Raw genomic sequence first — 22518 nt, forward strand, 5'->3', positions numbered from 1 at the left:
GCGCTATGCTCCTTTATTTATTGTGCATAAATAGTGAATTGTCCTGACACAATATTGCGTTTCGCTTCTGTTATTATGGTACATTGACAAAAACATACTTTTATTCACAGGATAAAACAGGTTTTTTGTATCACTAATTGCCCAGTACGATTACAGCATATTATTGTCACTGCTACATTTCTGTGATGCTACCAGAAATTATTTCCACTACTAATTAATTACCGTTGAGCTCAAAGGTCCTATTAATAAACGGTTAATGAATGTGTATTTATGACGACGATTTGTGAGACTGGTAAACTTATGATACGTACGATGGTCTTTACTTTCTACACGGTGCATTTCAAGGTCCTCCACCCATCCGTCGGTAAACTGTACCTGGGCTTGTTGCAGTGACCGGAAGTTACTAAACTTCATGAGTGTATGCACTCACTCCAAGAACCGTATGATTATAAATATGCATATAAATATGCTACGATGAGATAGCTGACTTCATCTAACTAGCAAATGCTGTCCAGGCTACGTTGGTGATACAGTTTTTTTTAATGTGTATGATATTTTTGTCATGCGATTTTAAAGCTGGTCCTACAACCGCATCCAAGAATAACATGCAGCTTATCTCAGAACTGTCGGTGAAAATTATTATTGGAGCTAGGTTTAATTGAGCTGCATTTTAAAGAGGTGCAATTTCACAATTTGTGTATATTTTCTAAGTTCACTATTTTGTCATGTGTTGAGAAAAACACAGATTTTAAAATTACATGGTCTAATATTTACATTTAGCATAACTGCAACATGCTTTTTTTCGTTTTTTTTTTTTTTAAAGACTCGAAAGGACTTGAAATTCAAAGTTTCAGACTTGTGACTTGACTCGGACTTTTACACCAGTGACTTGAGACTCGACTTTGACTTGCCTGACATTACTTGAGACTTGACTTGAGACTTGAGGATAAAGACTTGAGACTTACTTGAGACTTGCAAAACAATGACTTGGTCCCACCTCTGAATAATACAAAGGAAATTAAATAGTGAGTTATTATAAATGAATTCTTATTAATGTTGTGAGCACTGGACATAAAAAAAATGATGGGTATAATCTGTAAATAAATGAAATACTCGACTACGACTGCTTTTATTGTGGTTTGTCATGTATTTACCTCCTTTTTTTGTCATTTAACACGTCGGCAGTTTTGGTCCTCGACATAAAATAAGCTGGAGGCTCAACTGAGAGCCTAAATTTAGTTTGTAGACATGGAAATGTACAAAGTCTCGGTTACACAGACAGAAAGAAAAACACAGTACAGATAATGTTAATATTATTTTTCTAATTTATTTAAGAAAAATATATATTTGTTGATTCTGATGGAGACATTGGGCACATTAACGTAGACATATGTACAATTCTCTTTCATAAATACAAAATTATTTACAACGAGCAAAATTAAATAGGAAAACGTTCTTCTGGGAGGTATGTACACATTGCATTGTTCTCTTAAATTAATGAAGATAATACAAAGACACGTCTACACAAGAACAACACGTATTTTTGGTATCAAATGGATTATTAAAAAAAACAAAGGAATAAAAGCTCTTTGGAGTCCTTCACTGATAAAAAACGTTTTCTTTTTTTTCTTATATAAAAGCAAAAAAACCCGTCAGCGGCGTTTTTATTGTCAGACCGACTGAACTGGGTCTGCAGCGGTTTCATGAAGGCAGCTTTGAAGTTTAGCTTTTTGATTAATAGAAATATAAAATTCAGCTGGGAACAAATGGACCCGTACGATGAATCCAGCCCAACGGTTCGACTTTGATTATCTTTCAATTCACAAGGCGGAAAGGCAGGAAACAGCTGATTGTTATTAGGGGAACAAAGCCCCCCCCCCAGTTCACCTGAAACATCATTTACACAGCGATTAATATCCAGGGCTGAAGGCTGGAGATACAACTGGGGCTCAGAGACGGGTGGACTGACAGGCTCAGCGCAGGATTTGAACTTACCATTAAAAACCATAATAAAACTCGTCCAGTCTTCTGGGAGAACATCAGACAGTGACGTTCTCACTCTGATTGCTGGCTTCAAGTCTTTTTGATGTTTTTAGGGACAGAGGCACTTTGGATTCTGCAGGTTTGGTGATTGTAAGGCGGATATTTTTCATACTGAACAGGCCACAATGTGACGAGGAAAAATTGAACGGCGATTGAAGGTGGACGACAGAATCGTTGTCACAAACTATCCAGCCCAGGTCACAGATACATGATCTGTGGAAAGGTACGGCTGTTTGACCTAAAAGAAAGAGGTTTGCCTCCCATTTCTGCGAGCAGGTCCTCTGATGATTGCGAAATTAGGGAGCATAGCTAAGGCACCCGTCTGTGTGAGAGGCGGACAATTCTCGCTTCGATCGTTTCGATCGTGGATCCAAAGAAGATTAAGAAAGAGTGCAGAGACAGAAAGTCAGGGCAAGATTTAAAGAATGAATAGTGCAAATGATGCCAGACGTTCAGTCTTTCCTCCCTCGTCTTCTCATTGCCATCCGAACATTGACAGTATCCAAGCAGACTAAAACAACAGAAGTCTCTCCATTGAGCAGCAGTAATAAATATTAAATTAAAAAACTGTGTGTAGAATAGATCCTCTGGGTATACTGTTCTGGACAAAACACTTTCAGGCCCTCAGCAGAAAAGATCCTTTGCTGGTGGTCTGAAAAATCTCAGGTTATACCTGAGAATGAGACAGAGAAGCAGCGGTTAGTCATCAGCGTACGGCATCACTGCACTGCGCCATGAACATCATTCATGAAGCACAACGTTAGAAGAAATATTAATAAGTGTTTTTAACCTCTTCCACCTGGAGGCACTGGGACCAGTCCGGACCTGTTAGAAAAAAGTTTGTACTTTCAGCGAGCAGCCCGCCTGAAACACTGCTGTGCTTCATTTCTCTGCAATTTATGGAGCTGCAGTGAAATCAGTGTCGCTGACTCTCACATTCACAGTTGTGATTAGGTCAGCACGATATCTAAACAATAACACTGACGACGGGATATTAGCATTCTTTACATTTTGTGATAGGCGCAGTATTGCAATAACATAGCACAATTTGCCAGCAGTTTAATTGAATTTATAAGACATTAATATTTTGTGTCCTTGCATCGTCACACAGAATACTGCAGTACTAGGATGTATTCATTTTCTCACCCCTACGGGGGGCGTTTTTTCCAGTTTTTTGCAAAAAATCTCTCACTCAGAGGTCACAGCTTTGTTCTTTCTTATGGACTTACAGATAAGCTGGAACATTGTAGCCAGAAGACATGCAAACATCAGTGCTGAGCATTAGAGTGAAAGAAAGGGGCATCTGGTGCATATCATATTACTCCAACCGACCAATCACAATGTTGTGATGCTAAAATAGCAGAGCCTGCATCAGGGGTCCAACTCCAGTCCTCGAGGGCCGCTGTCCTGAAACCTTTCCATGTGTCCCGCTGCAACACACCTGAATAACATTAGTAGGTCATTAGCAAGACTCAGAACCTGAACACATGCTGGACAGCGGCCCTCGAGGACTGGAGTTGGACCCCTGGCCTACATAAAGATGAAGTCCTGACGTGAGACTTTGAGTCTGGCTACATTTAGAATTAATTATTTCAAAAAGTTTGCATAAAACAGACGATTAACAGTAATAATGTTTCTCTGTGGCACAAAAGCCCTGAGAGTGAACCTCTCCCATGCACCGAGCAAGCAAGTCAATAAACCGGTAAATACTATTAATAATATGAAAAATACAATCCTGGTGGCTTTTTTCTGCCGATGTCAGCTGCTCTAAATTTGCCTTCTCATTTCCACTTTTAGAGGAAATGTTACTAACAGTTACTAACTTTTTTTATCTAGATTATTGTGCACACACTGGACCCACACACACAGCTGTCCATCATCCTCATCGAGTTCAAGTCATTTGTATAACAGTATGAATTTAATGCTCTGGACATGCTGAGCAAAGACACGTTGAACCAAGTTTAATTTTGCTTCGTCGAGCTTGCAGAGAAAAACCAAAGTGTAAATTCAGTGTCAGATGTTTAAAGACAACTTTGAACTTTGAACCTTCCTCAGCCTCCCATTCTGCGTTTCGCTGCCACTCTTCCATTAACAAAATGAATCCTTGTAATAGTAATGTGATCGACCCAAGTCAACAACGGAGAGATAAACGCTCGCGTGGTTGTGTTCCTCACCTCAGTAGCAAACACACACTGCTCCAGCTGGTCTGGGATGATGAACACTGAGTGATACAGACTGTCCTTTGCAAAACTGAGAGGAGGGACGATGACGGACGGCTCGCATTTCTTACTGTTAGAGGAAACAAGAGCGAGACAGACAGACAGACAGACAGACGGAGAGAGGGAAGGTTGATCCAACAGCAAACAAAGATTTTGACAGCAAGACTCAGTGAAGATCCCCCCCCCACCATGGACTGATCAGTTAAGACACAACGAGCTGCGACTTGTCTGAATTAAACTCACAGGAACGAAGCACAAACAGAAACAGAGATAACTATCAAACCATCAGGTCCTTACAGGTCATACTTGTTCTTGTCCAGGTGCTGCTCCTCCTTTGCCAGGTTGTAATCTGCCATTTTGTTTTTAAACATGGCCACGTTGTCGCTGCCCTTGTCCACCAGCGCTACATCCTTATTGGACATTTTAAGATGAGCTCCCGGGAGGAGGAAGGCCTCTTTCTCCTTCAGGCTGCCCAGAGTCGCTCCAGGTAAGCTCCCGTTCTTGGGCGCCCCTCCGCCAATCACCGCGTTGCGGTTGTTCACCGTCTCCAGGTCGTTTTTTACTGACGTGGAAAGGGCTCTCAGCTCCCTGCCCCGGTACAGGTGGCGCAGAACGAAGATGGCGGCGCACACCAGCAGGGAAAATGTCACTATTCCCAGAGCAATAGCGGCAATCATGGCCGCTGGAGGGTCTCCATTCGCGGCCGGTTTCACAGTTGGCTTGAGAGAGTGTTCGCAGCGCGTGCCCATGAAGTTTCGCGGGCACTGGCACACGGGGCCGGTGAAGTGGGTGAAACACGTGCCGCCGTTTTCGCACGGGAACTGGTCACAGAGGCTGGCGTGCACCGTGCAGTCCTTGCCGGAGAAGCCGAGGGTGCACGTGCAGCTGTAGTTGTTGATTCTGTCGAAGCAGGTGCCGCCGTTCCTGCAGGGATTGCTGGCACAGTCGTCGATGTTGGTCTCGCAGCGAGAGCCGGTGAAGCCTGGCTGACAGCGACACATGACGATGCTGCCAACGTCAAAACACTGAGCACCTGCAGACAGGAAAAAAACAGGTGTGTGTTAATAACAACTGGAGGAAACAACTGGCAAGGTAAAGCAGAAGAGGGCAGATGTTCATCTGCTACTGACTGATGTTGAGACTTCAAAGAGGTGAAACGGGCCCCAGTTTTAGGGTCATTTATTCTGCTGAGCAGTAAGTGTTACCAGATATGTAGTTAGCATGTTGGCCATGAAGCATCATTTGGAAAGGAAATAAAGTGTGTAGACGTTTAATAGATTCTGATGCCTTCAGCCCTGCTTACGAGCTAAAGCCATACAGCAGACACGGGAAACAAGGTTTTTGTGAAATACTCATCATTGAATCGCTCTAAACGTCTCATACGTTCACTGGTATTTCTGAGTATTAGTATGTGGACTAGAAAAAACAGGGGAACCACAGCAGAGCCTTGGGGGAGGCCGGAGGAGGCTAAATACTCCACAGTTTCATTCTAAAAAAACAACAAAAGAAAGAAAGAAAAGAAACCAGGTTTCTGAAAATTTGACAAACTGTGGTAATAATTAAGCCGACAGTGTGCAGAAGACATTTTGAACCCTGCAGACTTGCCACAACGAAGCAAACTCCATCTGGACAGAGGAAGGACGAGCGGGGCTGAGAGCGGGAGGGGAAAAATGTTCTTTACAACATTTCCTCTCAACAGATGCCCCTCAGAAAAACATGTGTGATTAGAAACATCCTGAGAAGTTGTTTTCCAGCACCAGGAAGTCATGTGATCTGCCAGAACAGTGGACTATAAAACTTAAACAGCCATATCCGTCATTTCAGTTTAACTTCTCTGAAACAGGAGAAGATGCGCATCTTCTCCTGTTTTTGCTGGGATTTCGTGCTCTAAAAGCATTTTTAGGAGGGGAGAGGCACTGATCCTGCAGCCATGTATGGGTTCATGTTGGGCTGTTATTCCAAACTGCAGGCTGTGTGCTGTAAAAACAGACCCATATTTGGTTGTTCTGTGTTGCAACACTGCAAACAGAGCACAGCGTCATCTATCAGGCAGCAGTATGTTTTTACCCTCTGTCAGGCTCACTGAAAGACAGGAATGACTGCAGATTGAAGATAAGCAGGCGGCGGTTTCCACATGTTAATGAGAACCTCAGGGAGAACTGAGGGGTCGACAGGCACCCCGAGAAGCGGGGGCGGATGATAGGCCGATGATGACTGTTGTTTAATTATAAACTCTGAGATATGCTTCCTTTATTAATGCCAGGTCTGCCGGTGGAGCCGTCTGACCCTGATAATGCGTCTCCTCTCGTAAACGACGTGAAACTTTAAACTGACTGTTGGCCCAGCTCGCACGAGAACAGGTTACCCAACCACAGACCACAGATTATAGAAATCAAACAGCAAAACATCCTGCACGGTGCAAAATATCAAGCTTTAGAGCCAGATCAACGTTAAAATCTGAACTCCAGCGGTTTTGTTGTGTTTTCCTCACACGCGCACACACACACACACACACACACACACACACACACACACACGGCTGTCAGCTACAACATTAACACTACTTACAGAGAATAAAAAACATTATCTAGCATCTAAACACTCGTGTCTCACCAAAACCATTTTGCATATTAGGTCAGGACAGTTGCTCGTAGCGACGACACTCCCCGGAGGCAGCGGTCTCTACAAACATCCCAGTGTCCGCCACAGGACACGTCCATCCCTAATGAGTCAAGTTTCTTCAAACAACCCAAAACTATTTGTTGGAAATACTTCTCTACGATATCTGGTGCTCTTCTGACTCTTTACGGCAGCAGCAAAGATGCAGACCTGTTGTGGGAAAGAAGTCAAGTTTATCCGCCTCCTTTATTAACACAAGAATGCTTTCATACTGTTTTTGATAACTCTCCTATCCCTCAAACTTTCTCACAGACGTTCTCTGAGGTGAGGATATGTTTATCTCCACAGCTCTAAACAGCTCAGACATCTTGTCTGCCTGACAAGGGCATGATATCCCCAGACGTCCCCAACCCCCCAGATGTAAAACAGTCGATTGCACATTAAACACGCTGAATTAAATCACATGAAATACTGTGCAAAAGTCTTGAATTATCCAAATTTCCTTGTGTTTTTTGGGGAGTTTGTCCGGTTCCAGCTTGACCTCTGTGCCAGCTTCTGTAACGTCTGTGAGGATCTTCAGGAACAGTTCTCCAGACGTCCTGAAGGATTCAAAGCTTTTCTTTCTGCCTTTTGTTCTTCTCTCTGTCGGGATGATCCCAAACTGAGGTCCAGGCTCTGGGGAGGCCGACCAATGACTGATCAGATGTGTGTTTTTCCATGAAGGAATGGTTTTACTGTATCGGCCCTGTGTTTGAATCATCACTGTGCTGAAAAATGAAGCCGTTAGCAGACAGACGGTTTCCAGGTGGTACTACACGGTGGAAGAAAATCCGATGGTTCTTTTTCAGAGTTCATAGTTGCATAAAGATCTGCAACACCACTGACCACAGCCCAAATAATACAGAGCCTCTACCGTGTCTCTCCCGACCTCTCTGCATACCGACCTGATCCTGCAGCATCAGGATGACCGCGACCATCATCCCGACACACCGCACACCATGACACGACACATCCGGCTGCTTGGAAATCACTTTTTTCACCCCCAAATATTTTTATGTCAAAATGTGAAATCTTTGATTGAACTAAAGAAATGGAAACAACTGATGTGTGTTTATGACAGGCTGCTGGTAACAATGAGCCTAAAGATACAATTTCACAGTGGCTAAGTTGTGTGTTATACGTACACGACACCGGTTCTCTTGTTAGGAGCCTTTGTGTCATCAGGTACAAGATCAGGGCCCTATTTCAGGAAGCCGGTTTAGAAAACTCAGAGTGAAAAACGATACTCAGGGTTGAGTAACCCCGAACTGTCCAACTCGGAATATTCGGTTTCAGAAAGGCTGATAACAAGTAGTTCAGTCAACGCGGAGTTGCTTTAACCCCAAGTTAGGCGCGCGCACGAGGATACATAAAGCCCTGATTAGTGGAGCACAGATTAAGCGAGTCACCATGGAGACGGAGGGAAAGAAGGCGCGGTCAATGTATTTTACAGCGCTTGAGGCCGAAATTCTGATGGCAGCATATGCCGATAACATGCAAATTCCACGGAAAAAAAGTAACACAGCCACAGCTGCAAAACAAAGGGAGCATGCATGGCAAAACATAGCCGACAGAGTCAATGCGTGAGTGTTAATTTAAACATTGATCTAGGGATTTCCACCCATTTAACACGTTATTTTATTATATTTTATTTTTTATTTCATACATTTTATTTTGTGATGTGATGTGAGCGCAGGTGCAACCCAACAGGCCCCAAACGTTCCTGGCAGCAAGTAAAAATGAAATATAAAAATATAGTCCAAACAGGTAAGGTGTAATTGTATTATGAGCCATAGTGCTTGGTCTGTTTGTCCGATGTAAATCAATTGCAGTTAGAGGCTACATTAATTTCCCCTCTGTAAGCACTTATTGAAATTATCTGAGCACATTACAAGTACATATTTGCTTACTCTGTATGCTCAAATGTGACCCGTTATAGCCAACAGAAAAACAGGTGGGGGTCCTCCACCACCACCACTCACAGAGGCTGAGCAGTTGGCTTCCACATTTGTGATAATGTTGGCAGCATCACATATGATCTTCACAGTGCAGAGAACACAAATTAGCATCCATTACTATAATGAAATAATTTGTTAGTTTGAAATGCTACAGGGAACTATGTACCTGTACATTAATGCTGTGGAAAGACTTCCTGTTCACTTAGTCTCCTTCATTTACTGAAGGAGCAATGATTGGAATGTGAGTGCCATCTATACAGCCAATCACGCCTGGGAACCGTGAGAATAAATGTAAAATTTAAGTAGTAGTCCAAGTATCACCACATCATGAATTAAGTTTCGTTCATCCTGATACCTGCAATTTTGTGGCATCCCTCTTTGATAAATCTTGTGGGTCTGTGACCGGGGAACACCACAGACGAGTACAGGAGACGTTTCAGTGCAACTGTAACATTCCTGACTGCCCGACAGACGGTAGCCTTGGAAACGTGCTCAGCGTCACCAATATTATACAGAAAGCTCCCGTTTGCAAAAAACCGAAGTGCAATACAAATAATATGTACAGAACTGAGAGGATGTCCGCGATGTGTCACATGAGCAATATTAGGCCTGAGGATGTTATTCAAATAACTTATAGATTGTGCTGAAAAACGGTAACGTTCACACAGGAAATCATCAGGAAATGATAAAATGTCCAAACGCGCTCTAATCACTCTCTCCCGGCGGAGAGCTCTGCGGAGAATTTGGGCTTCAACATCTACTGGCTCTTCAAGGACGGAGCACGCCATGTCTGACACTTCCTACAGTCAGGTTTCTGACAAAGAGGCGGAGAACGTCAGGGTTAGTTGAAGTAAACCTGCTAGGGGGCAGGTTAGCTTCACGGAGTGTGTCGTCATAGTAACTCACTCAGGATCAATCTAAACTCGCTTTGTGAAACCGAAAACCCAGAGTTTTCGTTATCTCAGGGTATACTTACTCAGAGTTTGCACTAAACCGGCTTCATGAAACAGGGCCCTGGACAGAACACGAGTGAAAACGTGGCCAGTGTGTAAAAATCTGTACACTCAGGTTCTGTGTAAGCAAACGATAAAGACGTGACTGACTCAAGACTTTTGCACAGTGCTTTAAGTATATGATGAGGTTACATCACAGTTTAATTAGTGATATTTATGACATTTGAATATTCAGCGTGTGTATGATTGAATGCTATCAGTACCAAAAAGCCTGAATCAATATTTATGATCAACTACAGTTGAACTATTATGGATTATTGATCTGGAGCAATTTGAAGTTCTGGACACAAATAAGAGAAAATAATACTGATAAGAATAAACTGCTTGAAAAGAGAAATGAAAACTTTCACTGTGTTTCCTGGATCGTTTGCATTAACTGACTTCTCAGGAATCACACACACGTCTGCGGATATTTGCGTGCCACTATGAGCCGACTTTATGGTTATCTTGCTGTTGTGAAGCTCTGGTCTGCATTTCCAGGAAGAAATGAGCCGTGGATGAAAACTCTATCAGACTGTTAACAGCTGGCAGCAGAGCTGGACTCTCGACAGAGTCGAGTGCAATCAGGTAGGTGAACAAAAGGACGAGCTCGTCTCCAGAGCTGCTGCGAAAACAGGTTTGTTTAAGGCAACGAGGACACAGTGTTTGTAATTGTGCGGGAGGTGACGAGACATGTTCGAGAGCTCCCGCCAAGCAACACACACACAGCACTAACACCACTCGCAGGTGGAGCGGCTAACGTTGATTATGCTGACCAAGCGCACCCTCGTCATTGCAAAGACGCCCCCAGATGGCAGCAGCCAAGTCTTCTGGGTACCAAACGGATCTAAACGAGGTCCAGGACACTACAGGACACTACAGGTCGCTCAGCCACACGGCCTGAATCCATACCCTGATCATTAGCAGCTGCTTTGGTGGTCCGAGTAGGGATCTACGCAAAGCCTGGCACTCGTCCCGACACATGTCTTTGATTACAAGCGTTTAAAGATCGCAGGTCCACGTCTGTGTACAGTTACGTTTAACTTTGCATCATAAATTGTGCTCAGAGCAGAAAGGACTCAACATTTTCCAAACACTGGAACAATTCAGTGCAGGGTTGACGAGTGCTTGCAAACTTTATTGTAAAAGCCGTGCGACATGCACAACAGTCATGCTAACCTGCTTCCACTCATGCCTGCAGTGAGAGACGGTCTTCAAAATAAACTTTGGCTCATAAGCCAGCGACAGACAGATATGACCATCGTGAGGGCAGGTGGAGGAAGAACAGAGCTACTAATGTGCTTTTAACTCTGTGAAGCTGATGAAAATCTACATTTCTGCAGCTGCTTGTGCCGAGCGTTGTTGGCGCTACAGTCATGGCAACATCAAAGCTCTAAATCGCGTTAAGGAGCTCTCAGCCTACGTTAGGCTGCGGGTAATAAAGCTCATGTCATGCTTCATCAACTGAAATATAAACCGAGAAGCATAAGCAGATGTTTTATCCGCTCCTATCCTTCGTTGGCAGCAGAGAAATATTTGGGTTCACAACAAGAACAACAAATGACAACATAACGATTCCCAGGAAGAGTCGGGACTGGTAATTCATGTTCTATCACATCTGAAAGGCTCGCTGTGAGGTTTACAGGAGTTTAGCTCCGATTCTCTCCACACCAGCCTTCGCACTCTGGGCAAGACTAAGCCGAGCCCCAAACGAGTCGCTGCAAATGAATGCATTTCATCTAAGCATGCAAATTCCAAATATTCATATTCTGAATATGAATTTACCGGCTCCAGAACCTGATAAGATATGAGTGATGTTATCAGTGCTGACCGGGAAACTGGGAACCAGCAAAATAAACAAAGGTGACTTTGATCTGCTCCAACACAAACATCAGGCCTCGTCTCAGTAATGCTTTTTATATTTCTGTCATGTAGAGAGGAGAGACCGTTAACTGTAATGGAAAGCTGCAGCCAGACAGGTAGGAGTCACCAAACAGTAACATCATTTGCTCTTTTTTGTGTCTTATTACCAAAAACACCTCAAACCTGAACTCTACCACAGCTGTGCAGTTTAGAGCAACACGCTGCTGATCAGAAGACAGATTAACATCCCAGTGACGCAGATGATGCACTGAGATTTGATTTTCCTGAGGCTGTCCCTGCACTTCAAGCCACATATACCAGCTGAGAAGTCAACCCTCTGATGTCTGAATCATCCTCGGTGACCTCAGCGCCAACCCGAGTCATCAAAATATCAGGAAACAAAGAAAATGACCGTTGGAGCTGAAATGCTTCAAAACCTCAGCAGGTTACGCGAGCTGTAGCAGCCATGTCTAAAATATGCACTGATATCTTCAAGCTCACACGGCGCCTACAAAGCACCGAATCTGCAACTATTTTTTATTTAGACGAAGACTGTAAGACTGTGTTGACTCCGACAGGAGCGACCTTTCACTTAACCTGACTGCTGGGTGACAACGAAAGTAAACACAATGAAACTGAACTGGTTGAAACTCTGGTGCATTTCTGTGTGTTGTGGTTGTTTCACGTGTCATTATTTAATCATTACTGCAGCCTGTGCACTGTGGGACATTGATTTATAGCAGTATTTAAATTAAAGTTTAACTGATGCACGGCCCAGCCTTTGGGATGTCGAGGCTTTAAGCCAAGGCCGCCAACGCAAAGCCACTGCAGTAAAATCATCAGAGCTGAAGAGTCGCACAAACAGCAGGTGAGAAAAAGCACCAAACTCTGATAAGCTGAGAAGCATTCAAAGAATCTGCACGTAATAAAGAAAAGCAGCCAGACTGGACACATTCCTGCAGCTCAGTCCCTCTTTACACTTTGAGCTGCAGCGATCTCATTCAGAGACTTCGGCTGCTATTTTTAGCTGCACAGACGCCAACGCTGGTTAGCGAACAAATCGGATATTAGTTTCACGGATTAAACACGCGTGAGTGCGCATTTACTGCATTGTTTACATGGATGTCAGCCACTTGCACGTCTGAACTGCACAGGCACAGAGTATCTCAACTTTCTATCAGCTTTTCCTGCTCCCAACGTGTTTTGGATGCACTGATAGGAGGCTGCTGTTACGTGGTTCAGTCTTATCTGGCAAGTACAAACAGGACTGTTGGAACAATAAAGCCGAGCCTGCTGTTCTGTTTGTATTCAGTTTGCAGCAGCAGCTCAGAAAGCACGCGATCGATCAGACAGACCAGGCGCACGAGAAAATAAACCAGCACGACCGTCTTTGTCCTTTACCAGAGCGTGTCCCTCTCCACAGCCACCTCTGGAACTCCCACAGTGTGTGAAACATGCCTGTGATTGGCTCACACGCAGACCAGGTGAAAATGCAAACGTGAGCCCTCTCTCTCGTTACATTTGTTTCTGAGGAAAGTTCAAAAATGGTATTAAGTCATAATATCTGCCTGGTTCTGTTCATTGTATAAAAGTGGTTAATGGGGACCTAATAAGATTTTTAACAGTGATGTTTTCGACGTATGTTGTGGCGTCAAAACTTCACTAGGAATGCACGAGTCCCTGCAAACACACACGTGCACGTCTATGAAGGCGTTTGAATGCAAAGGTATCTCAATATTTCACACACAATTATAAACTGTGTGTGTGTGTGTGTGTGTGTGTGTGTGTGTGTGTGTGTGTGTGTGTGTGTGTGTGTGTGTGTGTTAGCAGAGACACAGCAAAGTCACAGTTTTCAGTTTTCTCTGATGACTCATGCGATGCTGTGATGATGCTTCAAAAGCCTGGGCGGCTGCTTCCTCCAGTTCCTCACTGACCTGCTTCTTCTCAGGAACGTATTTTGAAGTATTTCGCTGCTTCTATTTATTCTGTCCTTTGACTTGCATGACTTATTCCAAATGTATCTGCAGAGGAGCAAACGCAGCAGCGTGCATCGTGTCACCACGGCACTGAATTAAAAGTAAGTGTTGCTCCACATGTGTGAATTCTGAGAGGTCTGTCAACTATTTCCTGTTAATCATCAAGCCGACTGTTTACAGGAGGCTAAACCAACCCTTGGACCACAGGTGTCGAACTCCAGGCCTCGAGGGCAGGTTTTAGACGTAACCTTGATACAGGACAGCTGATTTAAATGGCTAAATTACGTCCTCAACATGTCCTGAAGTTCTCCAGATGCCTGATGATGAACTAATCGTGTGATTCAGGTGTGTTGACCCAGGGTGAGATCTAAAACCTGCAGGACTCCGGCCCTTGAGGCCTGGAGTTTGACACCCCTGCCTTAGACGTTGCCCAGGAGCTCCTGAGGGGCTCTGCTGGTGACCCTGAACAGATGCTGAATCCAGCTGCCAGGCTGAGCCGATGGAACTTTGATATATTCGATTTTTATTACCAAAAACGTGAAAGTTTTATTTTTACGCCTTATAGCTCATGAAAACCAAAATTCCAGTATCTCAAATTATTAGAAATATTTCAGGTTTGCGTCGTTCACTGTTGGAACAGCATAAACACCGTGCAGCTTTTGGTCTAGTTGACTACATGCAAACACAACCGTGGGGACGACTGTTGACCTGGACTGAGCTGATCCTCGAGGAGCCAAATTTCTCTTTTCACTGAAGTAAGTTTTGCATTTTGTTTGGAAACGAAGGTCCTGGAGGAAGTCGGAGACACAGAATCCAGGGGTCTGAAGTCTAATGTCAGGTTTCTGTGATGGTTTGGGGTGTCGTCCAAAATCGGCGCAGCCATCTACCAGAAGATGCTAGCGCACTTCATGCTTCCAACTGCTGACGAGGTTTGCTAACCACGACAGGAACACGAGACGCACCCGACAGGAGCTGGTGGCCGTCACAGCTTCAACAACGCCTGAGCAACAACACGCTCGCCATGTCCACGACACACTGATGCAGCGGTTCGTGGTAATGGGACTCCAACCACGTGTGTGAATCAACTGCTATCAGAAGTCTCTGTATGCAAATCTTTATTTATATACATTCTAATAATATGAGATACAGTGCTTTAGATTTTCATGAGCTAAAAGCAGTAAAAAGCTTTCAAATATGTGACTTTACATGTAATAGATAGAGAGTATATGAAATCTGCAGCCTTGTGGATTCGAGCCCATTTGGGGTCGTCAGCCTGGAGGTCTGAGGGTCGTTCTGGCCCTGTGTGAACAGTCTGTGGCCAAACATCATTCAAAGAGAACTTAAAACGTACTAGGATAACATAGAAAGCGTAACTGTGAACTTTAGCATGGTTAGAGATCAGACGGCACTCTGTGTTTCTGATGATGTGAAGTGCATGAACTGGGCTACACTCGACTGGTACCGTTAGTGCAGGGGCTGCTGCTGCTGCATCGATCCATCCTCTTCTCACAGTTGGAGCCTGTGAAGTTGGACGGGCAGCGGCAGGTGTACCCGCCGGTGTCTTCCTGTATGCAAGTGCCTCCATTAAAGCACGGCCCGTCAGCGCACCTCATGGCGCTGATCTCGCAGCTCTTCCCGTAGAAACCCTGAGGGCACGTGCAGGAGTAATCGTTCTCCGAGTCCTGGAGGAGAGACAGAGGAGAAGAACAAGGTGAGGAGGCGACAAGCAAAGCTGCGTGTGATTCTGATTCTGCAGCATCGGTTAGCAAAGGTGCGGCCTGCTGCGAGCAGTTAGTGCAGGTTATAGTTCGGTGAACTATTACATCATCAGCAAAATCACACGGACTTTGCACCAGCAATCCGCACCGTTACCCCTCTGAGGTATAAGCACTGTCAGAATTAGCTTTGTGAACATTAGTGTGAGATTTTGTTTAAGATACTATTTTAATTTATCAGAAGGTTCAATAAACAGCACTGATGAATGAAACATTTACTGACAATTACTTCATGCTTCAGGCTCCCTAAAAGATGATGATGAGCGAACAGTGTTAACACTAAGTTCTAAACCATCATCACCAACAGCCCCATTCCCCTAACCTGACCCCGACCCTGACCCCGACCCCGACCTTTACCTCAGTTGTGGAGAAAAACGCTTTATTGGAAATGCACACCAGCTGATTACTCTTTGTTTTTTCCTCCCTGATTGCTAAGACTTTGCACAACAAGATTTGGATTAGCGTGACTGTTACGACTGAGTGTGCAGGTGCTCCTCCATGATTGGTGCATCCAGGGTGGATGGATCGTACGGACTGGCTAACAACCGGGAGGCAGCGCATAAGAAGACACCGCCAGGGACTGCCAGGTGATTCATCCTCGGCCCGACCCAACCGGCAGACCGTTCACTGTGTCACTATGTTGGTTTAATGTAGGAGCATGTAGGGGTGGACCGCCTTTTTGTTGTGGTCTGGCCGCGCCTAGACGGGCCATAACAGTGACCATCAGTGACCTCTGACCTCTCAGGGCTAACAGCTTGACATCCAGTCCGACTGTGTCTGGCATTTTTGTTCCAACATGCTACTCCGCCAGGAAACGCTCTATCCTGCACGTGAGAAGCTGGTAAAGTTGGGAGTTACTTCCTAAACGATCTGAAGAGTTAAAGAAAAGGAGGTTTGGCTGCACCGAGCCCGTTGCTGACTTACGTTGCAGCTGCCGCCGTTCCTGCAGGGGTTGCTGTCGCACTCGTTGACTTCGACCTCACAGTCTTTGCCGGTGTAGCCGGGCCGGCAGGCGCACGTATAGCTGCCCTCGCCGGTGTTGGTGCAGGAGGCGCCGTTCTGGCACGGCTTGTGGTTGGTGCAGTAATTCAGGTCTGCAGTGAAGAAAGAAGATTACAGGAAACGGGAAACAACAACATCCACAACAAGAGACGAGGCAACTGTGGCGTCTGCTGTTTTAGTGTTTTGATTGTTACCATAATCCTTGTCGGTGTCGGTGCTGTGCTTTTGGAAACCGAATTTCCCAGAGGAACCCACCCGAGGGATTAATAAAGTTTTATCTTATCTTTGGTGTTTGAAAGTCGAACTCAAAACCACAACAAAATCCCCTCAGTGCCACTAAATTAAAGTGTTTTGGTTTTGTTATTATGATTGATATTTCTAATTTCACACAGACACATCTGTGGAGTTCCCTGTTCACAATGCGATTCATGTGTTTTCTTGCAAACATAATTCACGAGTCCAGCTCATCTCTGCAGCGACAGATGGAGCTGCTGTAAAACACTAAACAACATGTTTCTGTTTGAAATGCTAAAACCAGCTGACACAGTTGGAAACTGTCGCATTAACCACGACAGCAGCAGGCAGGTAATTTAACATTTACAACAATATTTATTCTACTGCTACTATTCTGCTGCAGATCTCAAACACAGATCCACGTAACCCTAATCAATCAGCAGGTGATTGGTGATGTATCTTAGAGGTGAGAGGTTTGATTAAGCTGACAGTTTACTTCATTTGAAATGCAACATGTAGTTAAGTTTTAGGTACCTGAACATTTTTGAGTCTACTGAACAATCACTTTAAAGCAATGTAATTATCCATAACCAGAATGCAAATAATGTAAACCCTGAGCGGTGCATGTAGAGGCAAAAAGACAGAAAGTTTGTCATGTGAGCTGTTATTAGATTACTTGGATCAATGCGAGTGATCGGTGTGTGAACATATGTACAAAAAAGGAAAATAAAAGGAAAGGTATTAAGGAAAATGTAAAAGGACTCAGGATGGCGCCCTGAGGTGCCCCGCTTCAGCTCAAACACAATGCTGTCAACCTCGGTGCCTTTGTCTAAAGGTTTACTTTTATAAATGATCAAATGCTGCTGAGGAGCAAATCCTCATTCCCAGGGTGCCAAATCCTGCCGTTAAAAGTTCAAATAGAGGACTCGGTGTCCTCTGTGCTCGGCGTCATCGATGGAAGCAACAGTGGGACTGTTTTTCTCCCAGCTCGTCACATATGGATGTCCGGTCAGGCACCAGCAGTGTCACGTCTGAGGGGAATATTAGAAATGGCTTTTCTACCATCCCACCACCCTCCCACTGCCCTATCTGGACTTTGTGGGAAGAAAAACATATTTATTGTTCATGTTTTGGTTATACTGGTCCAACATAACCGTCTTCATTTAAACACAGTACATGTGGCTTTTTTCTGCATACATGCAGATGACGCACATAAAAACATCCCCTCATAAAGATCTGTTATCAAATGTGGAAATTTGTCTTTAATGTGTTCAATCTTTAACCTTAAATCTATTGATATTCTGCAGATGAGCAGGGTCAGAGGTCATACCTCTGCATGGCAGCACAGTTCTCAGTTCTGGGATTTAAAAACCGCTGTGGCCAAAAGTTTGTGTCACCAAAGACAAAACTGAATGTTTAAATTCTTTATATGAAATGTTCATGATTACTCTTCACTGCGTCACAGCAAAAACAATCATCTGAACTGAAGGTTCAGCAGCAAAGTGCATGAAACACAACATTTGTGTGGCTAACCTGCTGTGGTGCGTGGCTTTAAAGAACCTGCGTATAAAGTAATCATTGTTACAGTCACTTAAAAACTGTTATTGGCTCATAAAACTAAACCAGCAGCTTATTTCTAAAGATTGTCAGAAATGTATTTAGAGCTGCTGACACGATGTCTGCTGACATTTCAGGTAAAAGTCTCTGAAACAGAAAATAACTGATGCGGTGAACCAAAAGCTTGTCTGCAAAGGGGTTTGCTTCCACACGAATGCAGCCGTCATTTCATATCAGCCCCAAGCTTCTTCTATATTGTGAATAAATTGCATCATATCAGGTCATTTAAAGATATAAGTGACAAATTAATCTGATCTTAGTTAGTCAGACGCCTCTGGCATCAGAAACGATGGTTAAAAACAGCTCTACACTTCCTTAAACTAAAAATAAAACATCTTTAAAGAGCACTCTTGGTTTTTACTTGCTGTTCGATGAGAGTTGTGAAATATATCATAGTTTCAGCTAAAATGCGTCACTGTGGGAGGACAGTAACAGCTGACGTACAGGCAGAAAAACACCTCATAGTGAAATACATCAGCTTCACACTGTTTTCCTGAAAGTTTAAATCGTTGCCAACAAACTGGGTGAATCTTTTTGCAGCTCTGAAAGTGTGTGGATTTATTTCAATAAACAGAAAAAGGAGAAGTTACAAATCAGCCGCAGCGTCGGTTTGTTGTGGGGGTGGGGTGGGGGTATGCTTGAACCTGCAAAGGAAACCCTCAGCTGCCCGTTAACCCCACCGGGGCGACGCTCCCGCAGGTTTAAACCCACCTTGGTCGCAGTACAGGCCGCCCCAGCCCTCCCTGCAGTCGCACTGCCAGGGCAGCTTACAGGTCCCGTGTTTGCAGCCGGGGTGTCGGACGCACTCGTCGCAGCTCTTGCCCTGCCAGCCCTGCTGGCACACGCACTCCCGGGGAGACTTGCAGAAACCATGCTGCTCGCTGCACCCTGCACAGATGGCTGATGGGAGGAGGAGGGACGCAGGGAGAGAGAGGGCAGGAGGAGGAAGGTCAAAGAACGCAAGAAAGAGAGGGAAGGGAGGAAATATTATCATGACTGTGTGTGTGTGTGTGTGTGTGTGTGTGTGTGTGTGTGTGTGTGTGTGCGCGTGCGTGTGAGAGAGAGAGAGACAAAACAGCTCCTCACCCGTCTAAGGGACTCCTCCTTAAACTCACACACGGTCACGATTACATGACTGCATCACGTTAACTTTCTTTAATTTCCTGGAGACTCACTTTAACCTGGACCTGCTGAAAGCTCACCTTAAAACTGAATGAATAAACACACACACACACACACACACACACACACACACACACACACACACACACACACACACACACACACACACACACACACACACACACACACACACACACACACACACACCTCCCCTACAAGTGCTTGTTAAGTGCTGAACGAAGCAGCTGGCCCGCACAACAAAAGCAACACATGCTGTCTCCTTTCACGCAAGGCAGCACACATTAAGCTGCAGCGCGTGTCCCCTTAAAGGCGGGCGGGCCGGGGGCCGACTGGGGGCCCATTGTTGATCTCAAAACAAAAGGAGCAGACCTCAGAGGCACACACGCACACTGGAAACGACATAAGCTCTAACATCTCTTTTTTGTCCCCTGCAGCCACCAGGGCCAGCGGTGGCACTGACAACTGCTTGACTTCACAATTTCAAGGCTGCCAAGGGTCCCATTCTTTACCCCCCCCCCCCCCCCCCTCCTCAGCAGGAGAAACGTTAGAATAAAAAATGGAGGGAGCTCAGGAGGAGGAGTTGCACTACTGGCACTACTGTAAGAAAACAAGAGATCGCTCCTGATTTGGAGCCAGTTTTGTTGCATCATTGAACGTTTTTAGTATATTTTCGTGAGACTGGAGCCGTTAAAAACAGCTTTGCTCAGCGTGTGACTCTGGGTGTAATCTTAAGTGAGAAGGGCACCAATGACTCTCCTCAAATGATCATAAGCAGTAAAATTACACCTTAAAGGACAATTTCTGTTGAATTGCTGAAAGCATCACAGAGGACACTCACCCACTGTGCAATACTCTCCTTTCCAGCCCTCCAGGCAGTTAATCTTCCCTTCCTTGTCACAGGTGTAGTGGCCGAAGGTGTCGTTGCGTGGCCGGCAGTAGGCGGAGCAGGCCTCCCCGTGGTAGAACTCCTTGCACACGACGTGGTAGGAGTAGTGGAGCTCGCTCTGGTTGCTGGTGTTCTCGCCCTTGGTCCAGTCCTCTCCAACCCTCAGCTTGTGGCGGGTGGCCAGCCGGCTGATCAGGTTGTTCGGATTCTCTGGTTGGAAATTCATCATCATCATCATCATCATCAGACAAAGACACCACTCGTGTTTTTAATTATGTTCGTCTGTGGCGATAGTAAACATTAACAAATAATAGTTTTAAGTGTCTTTATCTGGTGCTTGTTGATGTTCACAGGTACGAATCACGAGTGGATTCTCTGTGCGGGAAGATGAACTGTGAGCATGAGGCCTGATTGTGTGAGCTGTCGCCACCTGCCGGTGAGCCGGCGGCGATGCGTCGGGAGTTTACCTATGGACCGTCCTGGAGCGTCCGCCTTCCAGGCTTCAATGATCAGAGAGAACGTCCCCTGAAAGTAACCGGAAAAGGAAACATCTTAGTTAGTTAGATGTTAGTAGACGTGGAGGGAAACGGCACATTTGAGTTTGCTTTGTCTTTCTGAGGCTTTTGAGAAAAGTTTCTTCTTCTCTGGATGTTTGTGGCTGAAAACCTTTAAGATTTCAAGAGCAATAAAGAAATAACTCCTTTAGTGCATTCGCTGCGCTGCTGTCACGCCTGAAACACGCGTGACTGTCGTTACTTACCGGCCACTTGAATTGAAACTGCACTCTTATGGGCTCTCTCTCGGAGATGGAGTTGGAGTCGGCGTCGAAGACATCCGTGAACGCTTCGCCGTACGTGCACGGCGGCTCCGGCTTAATAACGTTCTGCGAGTGTTTGAGGCACACGCGGAAAAAAATCAGGCAGTCCTCAGACTTTTGGCCACAGATGCCGCTGGAGCTGGTGAAGGAGTCGATCTTGAGCTCGAAAACTCCGGCGGTAAGAGCCTGAGGGGGGCAAAGAGAGGAGAGGGGTCACCTGGTGCAAAGACGCACACGAATTCATCACTGCAAAACGGCGCACGTCTGCATCACAAACCCGACGCGCGCGGTTTCTGCAGCGCAGCGTGTCCGAAACACGTAACACAACAGTTTAACAAAAGCATCAACAAAGCCCCACGCCCCCGTGGGTCCCGTGAGCGCTGTCACTCACCGTCTGTGCCAAGGCGAGCAGCAGGAGACACGGCAGCAGCGAGCGTGCCATGGCGCGTCCACAGGTCCAGTGCGTAAAGTCCAAAGGATCCAAAATCAAACGGAGAGACGAAGAAAAACCTCCAGAAAGAGCGGGCAGTGTCCGCGGTGTGCAACCCGAACTGAAACAAAGTTTAATCCGCTCCGCGCTGAACTCTGGACCGCAGCTGTCGTCCCACCTCCTTTATACCTCAGGAGGAGGGCAGGAAGGAGGTGCGTCGACTGCAAGGAGGGAGGGCTGCTGTGCTGATGTTTCTGTGAAATGAGTTTAGAACGAAAGAAAAACAAAAGCAGCAGTGAGTGAAACTCCCCATGCCGCGCGCCGTTACGCACGCTTTACGCGTTCTTTTAACTTTTTATTTTTCAGGCGCTTCTTTTCTCTAGCGCTGCGAGAACACGAAGCCTGAGCCACTCAGATTATACAGATTTCCAACACTCTGTGTGACGATGTCACGAGGGACGGGGGCTGAGGGACGGGGGGGATGCTTTGATTGGCTTTCACCAGCTGATGGTGCAATTACGCAGCAAAGTGCCAGGAGCCAAACGCTCACGACCGAGGCGCTGCTTTTACTGCCTCTGTGACGTCACAAAGTGTCCGCAGGTATTTACCTTCTGCGGTCAGCACGCTGAGGCAGTGAAATGTGCTGTGGAAGTGAAACTACCTCTCCGCGCACACCACACGCGCCTCTCCTGTCGCGTGCCGTCCCACGAGTGGGGAGGAAGACTGAAATTATGGTGGGTGGTTTTGAAGCTCTGAAGCGCGAAACAGCGAAGTCAGAAGAACCTGAACGTGGTCCTGTCAAGTTCTTAGTGTGGCAGGATTAAATCACCACAACTTATCCTGACACGTCGCCTGAGATTTTTATATTCAGAGGTTGAGTTTAAAATGCGCGAAACTTTTATTGT

The 22518-nt window shown here is 45.4% G+C and overlaps 1 protein-coding gene across 4 annotated transcripts; it reads right to left on the reverse strand.

Annotated features, from left to right (window-relative positions):
- Positions 1-1307: 1307 nt before the first annotated feature.
- On the reverse strand, positions 1308-21928 carry dlc (deltaC). 4 transcript variants are annotated; one of them, XM_080888421.1, is made up of 11 exons: positions 21575-21928; positions 21127-21369; positions 20834-20891; positions 20319-20576; positions 19049-19237; positions 16409-16578; positions 15172-15391; positions 4560-5295; positions 4218-4332; positions 2834-2868; positions 1308-2716 (listed from the first exon to the last, which is right to left on the reverse strand). In XM_080888421.1, exons 1-11 carry the CDS (start codon positions 21623-21625, stop codon positions 2668-2670), a joined length of 2124 nt encoding a protein of 707 aa, XP_080744547.1. In that variant the 5' UTR covers positions 21626-21928; the 3' UTR covers positions 1308-2667. The 4 variants fall into 4 exon arrangements, 3 of the variants coding, with proteins under 3 accessions (XP_080744547.1, XP_080744548.1, XP_080744546.1); XR_013972391.1 differs by having other exon boundaries at positions 2834-4332; XM_080888422.1 differs by lacking the exon at positions 2834-2868 and having other exon boundaries at positions 21575-21922.
- Between the last annotated feature and the right edge of the window lie 590 nt (positions 21929-22518).

The sequence above is a fragment of the Rhamphochromis sp. 'chilingali' genome (genome assembly GCF_963969265.1).
Source record: "Rhamphochromis sp. 'chilingali' genome assembly, chromosome: 8".
Taxonomy (NCBI): Eukaryota; Metazoa; Chordata; class Actinopteri; order Cichliformes; family Cichlidae; genus Rhamphochromis; species Rhamphochromis sp. 'chilingali'.